Source organism: Nyctereutes procyonoides, unplaced genomic scaffold (assembly GCF_905146905.1).
Source record: "Nyctereutes procyonoides isolate TBG_1078 unplaced genomic scaffold, NYPRO_anot_genome, whole genome shotgun sequence".
NCBI lineage: Eukaryota > Metazoa > Chordata > Mammalia > Carnivora > Canidae > Nyctereutes > Nyctereutes procyonoides.
In genome coordinates, this window is record NW_026575047.1 from 2,838,962 (window position 1) to 2,851,454 (window position 12,493).

General features: G+C 40.6%; 1 protein-coding gene across 4 annotated transcripts in view; it reads left to right on the forward strand.

The window, feature by feature from the left end:
- Positions 1-12,493, forward strand: part of SLIT2 (slit guidance ligand 2) — a 350,454-nt gene that overhangs the window by 278,251 nt on the left and 59,710 nt on the right. For all 4 annotated transcript variants that reach the window (XM_055326217.1, XM_055326219.1, XM_055326216.1 and 1 more), the window contains 7 exons: positions 53-196; positions 1,761-1,927; positions 2,951-3,083; positions 6,288-6,356; positions 9,148-9,219; positions 9,704-9,775; positions 11,840-11,911. In XM_055326217.1, coding sequence (XP_055182192.1) covers positions 53-196; positions 1,761-1,927; positions 2,951-3,083; positions 6,288-6,356; positions 9,148-9,219; positions 9,704-9,775; positions 11,840-11,911 — 729 coding nt within the window. The remainder of the gene's footprint in view (positions 1-52; positions 197-1,760; positions 1,928-2,950; positions 3,084-6,287; positions 6,357-9,147; positions 9,220-9,703; positions 9,776-11,839; positions 11,912-12,493) is intronic.

Below are 12,493 nucleotides of genomic sequence, written 5' to 3' on the forward strand. Positions count from 1 at the left end.
GGGCCTAGTGACCCCCGCTCCGCTCTGACGGCCACTGTCCTCTCTCCCTCAGGATGTTGCGAAGCAATCGCATAAGCTGCGTTGGCAACGATAGCTTCATAGGCCTGAGCTCCGTGCGGTTGCTTTCGCTGTACGATAACCAGATCGCCACCATCGCGCCGGGGGCGTTCGACACCCTGCACTCGTTGTCCACCCTGTAAGTACCGGGCCCTGCGCCTTAGGGGCAGCCCCCCGGGGCGTCGCATCACTTGCTCTCACCAATCGCATTCGAAGGCCTCATCAGGCATTTCACAAAAATGGGGGCAAGCGTTCGGGGATCAACAGAATTTGTCCATGTTGAACTTACCGTAGTTTTCCTATCAACGCTGCCTACGGCCAGGTGTTGAAATCAACGATGACTGTGATATTTTTCAGCCAGCTCTTTTTTACGACAACGTGATGTGACGTCATCTCTAAAGTTGCATCTTAGTGTGACTCAATGGCACCGCACGTCACAGTAACGTCGTGGCTTTTCCCCAGTGTTCTTGCACTAGAGTCCTTTTGGCATCAGGTGTCATAAAAATGGAGCTGATAAGGTTATTGCCAACAAACTGTGCTCCAAAGGAGCATTCACGGCGACAGGAGTTACATTAGGATGGCCGGGCCAACAATAAAAACAGCTCACCAGAGGGCATTTACCACGATATTAGGAAAATATTGAAGAAATAGGTTGAGCCTGTCCGGGAGGACATTTTATGAAGACAGAAAATAAAGAATATGTGTAGATCTATAGTCAGAACTCAGAAGGTTTTTTTTTTTTAAGAGGGAAGAAAAAAACCTCTAAACAATGTATTTCAGCTCTCTTAAATGTCAGTATGTAAAAAAGCAATGTTTGAAATGATAAATCCTACAACGGATTTGATTTCCTAGGAACGATGGCATCTAAATACACTAATCTAACTGCAAAGGTAGTTAGAAAAAAAACACATCCCACATAGCTCAAGTCACTGAAGAAATAATTTGCGGGAAGCATCCATCCATCAGTGAAGTACTTAATCCTCTTTCCACATAAAATGTGACACTTTACATCGAGTGAATAATTTGTGCATATTAAAGATGGCATGTTTATAAATAATAAGGTTGTCAATAGGTTTGTGCTGAAGTGGTGAGATGCCAAAAGTATTGAGATTTGTAGAAGTAAATTCATTTTTATAACTGGCATTTAATCAACTCAGCTGTCAGTTTAGATGGGAAACCTATTCTCTGGAGCAAATAAGAGATGGAAATCTCGAAATGACAAATTAATGAAATAGCTGTTGTCAGGTTAAACTCAATAATATAAGGTAATCAGCCTTCATCTTTATATTAAATTACTGCATTATCAGTGTAGGGAAGTTTGACAGCACGTCAGATCGCTGGCGAGTTTAAATTCTCTCTGAGTGAGATCTCTGTCGGGATCCAGCGTGTAAACCCCCAAAATTGCTGCCCTCGCTTTATTTTCTGCATGAAATCATTTGAAGAATTCTTACATGAAAGTGTTGTTATTTTTTAAGATCCAAACATAAATATTTTAGCCTAAACAAAAGCATCCTGTGTGTTGAGTATGATGGAGAGTGAATGGCCGGGCGGGGGGAGGTGGTTGGTGGGTAGGGGCAAGCATGAATGAGGAGCAATCATTTTAGCAGAAATGGGGTTGGGGGGGAAATGGCAGCATGGGGTTTTGAGAAGTAAGACCCTGGAACCCCACACTCAGCCCTGCGTTGTTTCCTCGCGGCTCTTAGAAACCTGTTGGCCAACCCTTTTAACTGCAACTGCTACCTGGCTTGGCTGGGCGAGTGGCTCAGGAAGAAACGAATTGTAACCGGAAATCCTCGCTGTCAAAAACCATACTTCCTCAAAGAAATCCCCATCCAGGACGTCGCCATTCAAGACTTCACGTGTGACGACGGTAAGAAGGCCTTGCTAGGTCTCTGGTCACCAGGCCTACAGTGGCTCTTTCCTGTGAATTTTTTTGCTCTTGTTTGTTTAGGTCTGGAAACAAGGCACATACTTCCTCAGAGTTGCCTTCACGGACCCACGTCGTCTTGATTGGCGTTTCCGAAAATTTTATTTAAATTTCCCAGTTTCCAAAGTGTGGTTGACCCCGTTTCTCTAGCTTCGTTGTGACATAGTTAGTCTAAGCATCGCTTTTGGTGTTGCCATTTTCAAAGGAGAAAAGCAATTAGAAATAGAAATTCTAGTAAGCCTGACAAAGATAGCAGTTTTCACTTTCTAGTGCTCTGTGTCCATCACGATACTTGATTCTCATGATGGCCTTGTAAGGTAGGGAGAGCCAGGTGAAGGGAGGGCCCCTTTGAGCCTTAGCTTTTAAAATGAGGGGCATGTTGGGGATCCCTCGGTGGCTCAGCGGTTTAGCACCGCCTTTGGCCCAGGGCGCGATCCTGGAGTCCTGGGATTGAGTCCTGCGTCAGGCTCCCCGCATGGAGCCTGCTTCTCCCTCTGCCTGTGTCTCTGCCTCTCTCTCTCTCTCTCTCTGTTTATCATGAATAAATAAATAAGTCTTAAAAAATAAAATAAGATGTAGATTTTTATGCTAAACGTTTTAAATTAACCTACCCCTTTATGTCTTTTCACGGCTGTGTCCTTATAATTTCTCTGTAATTCAGTTTATATTTACATAGTCTCATTAAAAGTGTGATTTGTATAAATAACTGAACAAAGAAAACTGCTGTTATGATTGGATGAATTATACAAATTGTGACTTGTTTCCTGGAATCCGGCCCCAGGCAATCAGAAAGCAGTGCTCTGTAGACTGGATGGCATCAGTTTGTAAATACTCAAGGCGCTGGACGCACATAAGTGATCTCGTGGCTCAAGACTCTGGTGTTTGTCAGGGTCAAAGCACAACATCCCTTCTAGCATTTCCAAAGCCACGCATCTGGGTTTTCCTGTGTCTCTTTTGGCCATTTAGGAAATGACGACAGTAGCTGTTCTCCACTCTCGCGCTGTCCCACGGAATGCACGTGCTTGGATACAGTTGTCCGATGTAGCAACAAGGGCCTGAAGGTCTTGCCGAAAGGTATTCCCAGAGACGTCACCGAACTGTAAGTAGAGCTTGCCTTTCTGTGTCCTTAACAAATCCCATTTCAACGCAGGAAATGGAAACCAAACAAAAGTCTTTAGAGGCCCGTCTCCAAATTCTGTTCTGTAGGCCATCAAATAGCATCATGTCAAGCCCTAAGATCATATAGAAGCCAGCTTAGATACACTTGGGGGAATGCTGGTTGTGTGTGTTTCCCTCCTATTCACTGTGGGATTTCTCAGCATCGGCATCATGCTAAGGTTTGCTGTGACGCTCCAAGAGAGGGCGGTAAAAGATGAGATAGCGCCCATCCGTGTTTGTCTCCATAGCCCTCTTCCCTGGACCATCCTGCAAGACTCAGATGCCATCAAATACACCTTGGGAGATGCTGTGTTGTATTTAGCTTATCTGCGATGTCTGGGATATTCCATATGGTTAATTATTCTTTACCACTTTGTCCCCTGAGAGGATAGCTTCCCACATGGGATACATAAATATCCGGGATGTAGAAGAAGCTGGAATAATCTTAATCCTTAGCAAGAGGTCCTGCCCTCTGGACCTGAGTTAGAATCCTTCAGATTGTAAAGGGTGTGGGGCCAGTTATCCCTAAGATTTTTCATAACGACCGCAGACTACATGGTCAGTATATACTCCTCTAGATCCCCAGCACCACACACGTGCGCACCTTCTTAGCTGCCTCGTGTTACGTATGTGGGATGGAATAAATTCAAGAGAAGGTTGCTTGAATAACATGCCACATGCGCGCACCATTCCATTCACGTAATCTGTAGACTAACGTAGCAGGGACAGAGGTGCGATGCGAATGCAGTTGCGCCTTTTGCCTCTGTTTTTTTCCTACGTGGAACTACCTGTCAGAAGTGATTTAAGCTCCAGTGTACTCTGTGCAGATGTGCACCTGTAATTCACGCACGCGCGTACAAGCAAGATTCTAAACGAGGGGCTTGGATAAACTTCCGGAAACATGCAACAGAGGTGTTATGAGTTTCAAAAGATGCCCCTTCAGCTATCAGAGAACTGATCTGCAAGTCAGGTGCAGTTCTGCGAGTCCTCATCTGGTCCTGAGTTGAACACTTGAGGGGAAAAGAAAGGTGTGATCTTCGTGCAGAGACACGGAGGGTCCCTCTTGGATCTGAACTGCTCTGAAGTGTTTAGTTTCTCTCTCGCTACCAGTCACAGTTGTTAATTGGCTATAAGCACTGCTTTGTGCGTGTGTGTAATCAGATACTTAATTCTTATAAGAATAAGTGTTTCTTTCCAAAGATTACTCTCCATCCAGCTAGATGCCTTTAGAGTATTCTGTATGCAAAGCATCGATTCTGGAAACACCCCAGCCACGAACACAGCACTCGGCATAACCAGATCATCTCTAATGGGGAATCTCTCCTGAACTGGCCCAAACCTTCATGCTTCTACCCGATTGCCTATCAAAAACTTTTAAACATTCTCTAATTTCCTTATTAAATTACACCAAATAAATAAATAAATAAATAAATAAAATAAAATAATAAATTACACCTAAGCACCTGCTTGAGTCACATCCTGCCTATGCCATCCATGATTCTCCCATCAGACAGTTGGATCTTCAATCTGTTTCTTTACAAAGTATTGAAAAGTAGTACTATTCTGAAGAAATGTCACAGAGACGAGGAAAATAGAACTCCTCTCTTGTGAATTCTAGTTTTACCTCCCCAAGAGCTTATTCTTAGAATCATACCAAGGCAGCAGGATCCTTCTCTACGATCACATGCATGCATGTACTAGAAAAATTTCATTGTGTATTATATTAAATTATTAAAGAATTTGGCAAAAACAAGGACATATTAGTGGACAATTTTGAACAAATGGTATCTATTATTTTTAATCAGTTCCATATAATTCCTCTCTTAGATTGTTTTACATGTAAACATCCATAGCACACATTCTGAATCTTTTTAGCTTTCTGTTACGACGTTTTTCCAGAATAAAGGGAGGATACTGAGGTAGATGGGATTATGCTTCCCTCTAGCGGTACCGAGACTGAGGTGGAGGAAAGAAACGAGTCGAAGAAGAAATGTGAAGTCAGAAAATTTGAACAGGCATAGGTTCGATGTCATAACATAGGCCTGATTCTTAGTCGTGTGTTTATTACAGATTATGATACTTTGTGTCATTTATATAAACTTTTTATTTGGAACTGTTTGAAAGAGATTATCATCTGAGGCAGTTTCTCAGCTACTTCTCTATCCAGCAAAAATACTGGTAACTTCAGCCTCAGACCTCAGGATTGGCCACAACACTGGGGTAGGAGGTGCTGTGTGCCCAACATGCCGCAATTGTTTGTGGGCACATCCAAAGCAGATGGCCCACGTTGCTGGAAAGACGTTTGACCTTCATCGTCTACATTCTGAGAAAATACAGCCCTCGTTGACGTGGAGGTTTTTTTTTTTTTTTTTTTTTTTTTGTATGTGACGTTAGGGACAGAACTTTAAGCAATCACTTAGTTTTACATCTTGCCAGTTAACCCCCAAAGTCTATCTAAATTCAGATGATTCTGCTGACTTTAATCAGAAGAGGAAACCCCATATATACATGGTTGTCTGATTATTCCTTTTACATACAAATGCTACATTTGTGCTCTTGATAAAGGTTGTGATTTTCTATAAAACCTTCTAATGTTATCTTAAAAATTATGTTTAGGATATTGTTTTCACCCGAGATCTAATTGGAATTCCTAAATACCTCCTTTAAGGCGTCCACTGTTATTTACTAAGTGTACGGCTACGTGTTAACGGCAGTGAAGAGAGGCCTTGCCCTCAGGAGCAAGACTCTGGCAGTACTGAATGCATTTCATGGTACTGTCCCCACATAAATACAAGCAGACTGAGGCCAATAAAAATATATGCTTGATTGCACGAACCTTCCACCTGATGCACAAATGGTTGGACACACGATGCGCCTCATCACAAGCCACAAAGAGCTGCACTCACCAGTCTCCCCTTGGTTTTATAATTGTACACTGAGCAACCCACAAAATAATTCTACTGAATTGGACAGCTGTGCTCCCCCCGCCTTTACTTCTTTTATATGACAACGCCCGCTAGGAGCATATCTTAAAGCCAGAATTGCAGAGTGCCTCCTTGCCTCAGTTAAGAGCGAAATAGTGTCCCACCACGCCACTGTTCCTTTTTTTTTTTTTTTAATGATAATATTGTTTCCTTGTTTTTAGGTATCTGGATGGGAACCACTTTACTTTGGTTCCCAAGGAGCTCTATAACTACAAACATCTAACGCTTATGTAAGTAACATATTGTATTTTTTCATCTTTGATCTACTCTGTTTCACCAAAGTGGGGGTGGCAAGGGGCGGAAGATTTGGTGGACCTTTCAGATAATATAAATCATTTACAGATACATGCTTCCCTCCTTGCTCCTCAAGGTTCTGGATCACTAGCTGCATCTTCATTGAATGTCAGTCAGGCAATGGCGCTTCTTAGAGAAAGGGCCTCCTCGATCCAAAGTACAAATATTGAACAAATCTAAGTATCGGAGAACTACAGAAATGCAGTACATTTGGATACTTATGATGATGAATATGGGCTATTTTATAACAAGCCAAGAAAAGAAAGAAAGTAATGGCTTTATTCTTGACCTTAAGCAAATGGTTGTGGTTGGTAGTAACTTTTCTGAAAATACATTTTATTAGGCTTGGTTTTGTCATATAAGACATCCTAAGTTAAGCCATGGACTTCCAGTATTCAAATTTAATCTTATAAATTTCATCTTTAATTACACGGTATTTAAGTAAACTTGACAAACAGGCTGACATTCTGAGCATAAATTTTAGACTTTGGCTTTTTTACACTTTGGTTTGATGCCCTTGTAAGATAACATCTTTTTCATAAACGTAAATGATTTTTAAGTGGCAGTACAAAATTATATTTAGATATACCAATATTTCAATCTATTTATATGTGCAGTATTTTTTAAAGATTTTATTTATTTATTCATGAGCGACACAGAGAGGCAGGGACACAGCAGACTCCCTGCAGGGATCCCGATGCAGGACTAGATCCCAGGACCCCAGGATTACCACCTGAGATAAAAGCAGATGCTCAACCATTGAGCCACCCGGGCGTCCCATATATGCACAATATTTTTAAAGAGATATAATGTTACAGTATGTAATGTCACACTTAGAGTAGCCTTGCTGGTAATTGATAAATCTCCTCAAAAAAAAAAAAAACTAACAAACAAAAATCAGTAACAGGAGTAAATGTAAAGGGAAATACTTTATCTTTAGTTAAGTCCTATCTGATTTTGGAGTAAATATGGCTGGCTGAGAAGGCTGATTTCTAGCATTCTTAGAATAAGGAGGTTTATTCCTAATTAGTGAATTCCAGAAACGCAAGTCACAGAAAATGTTACACTTTTCAAAGTAAACTTGACCCTAAGAAGGTTGTGATTGGTTAAAACACTGCTCGTCATTTTCAATTTCCCTTAAACATGTAAGAAAAGCTTTGTAGAATGTGTAGGACTATTTAAATGAAAAGTGATTAAATTAGGAAACAGAGAATATTCCCTAACATGTCTTGTTCTGCCTCTCGTTACTTATTTAGTAGCAGCAAGAACTGATTACATACATTTTCTTCTGTTAAACAAACCATTAAATTGCTGCCATTTCCGGAGGGTCACTGCAGCAGAACTGGGTCATTTGTGGGACAGTATCCAGTTATTTAAGACCAGTTTGGAATGAAAAATGAGAATCTGTAGATCCAAGAATGGCTTTACCAGTGACTCTTTATGCTACTCTAGGCAAATAAATTTTGCGAATATAGATATGCTTATTTTCTAAATTTAGGGATAGTATTTCAGCAGCTAAGAAGATGGATTATGATGCTCCTATATCATTCCTATCATTTTGCAGGTTGTATAGGTTCATTTTACTGATATTTTGGTTATTTTTAATAAAGGAATGGATAATCTTTGGCTTTTCTGCACCTTACATTTATTTATATATTTTTCTTTAGAAAGAAAAGGAATATACACAATGCAACGATCATAAATTATGTCCTATAATTTTTCATTTGTTCATGAATCTTCCTTTTGTTTATGTATTTAGCATTTTGCACTAAAGAAAACTCCGCGAATATATCCCTATCACTATATGACTATGTGGACGTAAACATTCACTAATTCTTTTCTATTGCAAAATTGCCAAAAATATATAAATATATATCATGTCATTATACATTCTGTATTATTATATTGCATTATACATTACAATATAATTATAGTCAAATAATGTATTGTATTATATGTCATATATGGTCACATATATATTACATGTGATAAAAATAAAATATCAAGTTCACCGAATATACATTATAGCCCATAGTAGCAATTACACTTGGCTGTAAGCAGCCATGTAGCAATGGATTTTTTAACCAAAATCCACATCTCTCTTATCCACTTAGTCATTAAACAGCTATTTGTTGAGGACCTACTGTGTGCCAGTGACTTTGCCCTTTTTCATCATGGTGCTGCAAATGTCATTTAATGCGTTCCTTTAGTTATCAGATTGGACTGTGGGTCCCCGTGAGCCTACATATCAGGGATGATGAAGGATATGCAACCAACAGAACGTTCAAGAACAAAGGCTTGTTTCTCACACATAAAATGTGTCTGTTGTGAGTGGCCTCCACATGTCTCTGCCCCGGGACCAGGACACAGTCACTGGCTGGGGGACATCACAGGTCTGGGACGGGAGCGAGCGGAGGGAGAAATAGGAGAAGGGAGCTCAGCCTAGAGCTTCTGTTCTGATATGAAACCCGCCCTGGTGCCCACACTTACTTCTCTGGCCAGAGCAAAACGTCGTCACTTCTAATTTCAACAGGCCAGGGCTTGAATAATTATGAGTACGACGGTCTATCCCCGGGGGTCATCCAGTGTTTTGTTATTTTCGGGTAAAAGCGGCGTGTTCACAACACCATTGTAACCGAACAAGAAGAGCTTTGTCTTTCTAAGAATCACTAACCTCTCACTTTCTCGGCTAACAGGATGCTCCATGTGCTTCTTTTTCTCTTGTAGAGACTTGAGCAACAACCGCATAAGCACTCTTTCTAATCAGAGCTTCAGCAACATGACCCAGCTCCTCACCCTGTGAGTAAGAAAACGTGGTACCGATCGCTTGTTGACTCACTGGACAAAGTGCATATCCTGGGCACTTGGGCATCCCCTCTTAACAAGGCAGTCTGCCCTCGAGAAATATAAATCTTGTGGGAGAAACAGACAAAAACAAACAAAAAACCTCGATAAATAAACAACTATAGAATATTATTTAAATTAAAGAAAAAAGTGTTGGGTTCCAGAAAAGGAACAGAGTAATTTACGTTTGTAAATGGGTTGGGAGAGACCCTCAGGTGGCCTGTCACCTGGGGAGGGAACTGGGGGCACGAGTGTTGGCCGGGGTGGAGGCGTGCCCGACTGTGTCCCTGACAACACCAGCACTAACCAAATGCTGTGCATCAGTATTCCCAATTTGTAAAATGCTAAAACAACCTTTTTCGTAACCGCTTTCTTTTGAAAATGCGTTTGGCCTCTTCGGGATATCTGAGTAAAACCAATCGACTGTGTCTGCTTTCAGAATTCTCAGTTACAACCGTTTGAGATGTATTCCTCCTCGAACTTTCGATGGACTCAAGTCTCTCCGATTACTGTAAGCATCTTAGGTTCAACAGAATGTCTCTTATCTCAGGGATCTGTTTTGGCTCGTGATTTTTAATGATTTAACTGCTTTTTTTGATTCTTGGGTGTTTTCATATCTATACGTTGGGATTTACTACAGATTTGGAAATCGGAAAATTCTATCTCTTCCTGTATCACTACCCAACAGCTTTTATTTGGGCCTCACCACATTGGTGCCATAGTCATTTATTTGGTACTGGGTAATAGTGAGATGTATGTTTTATAGAGATCCAACTAATTTTGAACGAAATACAGGAAATTTTACTTTCTTTAAAAATTATATAATCAATGAGTACACTTTTTGCTACTAACATAATTTTAAATATATGAAATGAAACATGATTCCCAATCAGTCTCCTCCCCCAGAATGAACAGTTACAACAGTTTTATGTTGTCATCAGGTCCTCTTATATATGCATTTATTTTTAGATGCTGGTATATGTATACCCAACAGCTATATACCGTATAAAACCATAAATTGGATTTGCTCATGTTCTGTCCTTGGTTAATTTTTATTTAACAACGTGCTTTAGACTATTTCCATTCCATCTTATAAAAATATTTCTCAGCTATTTATCTGGTAGAGAATATTCCATAGGATGAGGGAACCGTAGCTTGATGATCCTCATCTTTAACTATCACGTGTTGGGTTTTGGTTGTTTGGTTGGTTGGTGTTGTTTTGTCTTTGAGCGGGGAAGGGCAGAGGGAGAGAGAATCATAAGCAGACTCCACACCCAGCGCGGAGCCCGACACAAGCTCCATCTCGCAGCCCTGAGATCACGACCTGAGCTGAAATCAACAGTCAGACCTTAACCGCCTGAGCCACCCAGGCACCCCCACTGTCACGTGATTTGATTCCAGATTTTCATTATTCCATAGGGTGCCAGAGTGAATATCCTGCACATCCATCTTAGTGTCAGGTGTACTGTGAGGTACCAAAAGGAACTGTCAAGTTTCCCCCAAAAAACCAAGATTTGTTAGTTTACAAATCTATGCCCCACCGACTGTGTTTTAATAGAGTCCTGCTGCGAAGCTCTCTGGCAAATTGTGAACGGCGTTGATCCTTTCACTTCTGTTCTGTGACCATCAGAGTACCTCTTAAGAGAGCTCCTATTTCAAAGCACTCTGGCAAATACTGAATAATACTAATAACTGTGACAGATGGAACGTTATTTTCCCTTCCTGTTTTAATTTGAAGCTCCAATAATTAGAGCGTTTGTGTCAAATTCTATTTTTTTTTAATTTTTATTTATTCATGATAATCACACACAGAGAGAGAGAGAGAGAGGCAGAAACATAGGCAGAGGGAGAAGCAGGCTCCATGCACCGGGAGCCCGACATGGGATTCGATCCTGGATCTCCAGGATCACGCCCTGGGCCAAAGGCAGGCGCTAAACCGCTGCACCACCCAGGGATCCCAAATTCTATTTTTTTAATCGATCATTTGTTTCTTATGAAACATGAGCCCGATCGTATAATTTCCAATTTTCTGTTGGGTACCTTGTCTTCTTTTTATTGATATTTCTGTCTTTATGCATCTACTACTTGATTCTAGCTTCGCAGGTCTTTTTACAAAAGAGTTAACCCTTGTCTCTTATGTGTGTTGTAAATATGCTCCGTTCTGTTCCTTTTATGTTATTATCTTTCATATTATGGATGTATTTTGTGTCGTCAAAAATGTATCACTCTCTTCCTTTATGGTTTCTGAGTTTTATATGGTACTTTGAAAGCCTGTCCCATCCTATGTGAATAAAAGGGAGCTCTTCTCAATTTTCTTTTCATACATTTTTAGTTTTGTTTTTACATTTAGCTCTTCAGTCTAGAATTGATTTTATGCATATGTGAAGTAGGAACTAACTTTCTCTTTTCCCAAATAGATGCGCAGCTATTCCAAGACTATGTATTAATAAAGAGATCGTATTTTCTGTACTGGTTTAAACTGCTTACTGTAAACACAAGTCTCATCCATGAATGAGAATTTTTCTGAACTCTCTGACATGTAAGAAATTTAATATTGCTTTTTTTCCGCTTTTAGTTCATTACATGGAAATGACATTTCTGTTGTGCCTGAAGGTGCTTTCAATGATCTCTCTGCATTATCACACCTGTGAGTACCTAGTTCGTGAATGTGGGTTTAGGGTCAAACTCTCCCTGGCAAGTGAGTTTGAAACACACAGTCCTTTGTCACACCTTTTATTGTCGCATCATGAGATGTGGTTCGTTCCATCTTTAAAGAAAATGTGAAGATTTTCAATCTCGATATGGGGCTTTCTGCAAGATAGCCTTAATTTGTCCGTCTGGCCCTTACTCTCCATTAGCTAATGGAGTTGAATTCTCTTTGCATAGCTCAGTGTCTTCTTACAAACATGACTCTCCAACTTCCTGTGTCTTCTCTGAACGTTCTCTGAGTCTAGAACACCAGCTCCCTTTCAATTCAGTTTGCCCAAACCTTGTATTTCCCAGGTGACATTCTTTTTTTTTAGTGATTTTTTTAATAAATTTATTTTTTATCGGTGTTCAATGTGCCAACACGCAGTGCTCATCCCATCAAGTGCCCACCTCAGTGCCCGTCACCCAGTCACCCCCCCACCTCCCCTTCCACCACCCCTAATTCGTTTCCCTAGGAGTCTTTCATGCTCTGTCTCCCTTTCTGATATTTCCCACTCATTTTCTCTCCTTTCCCCTTTAT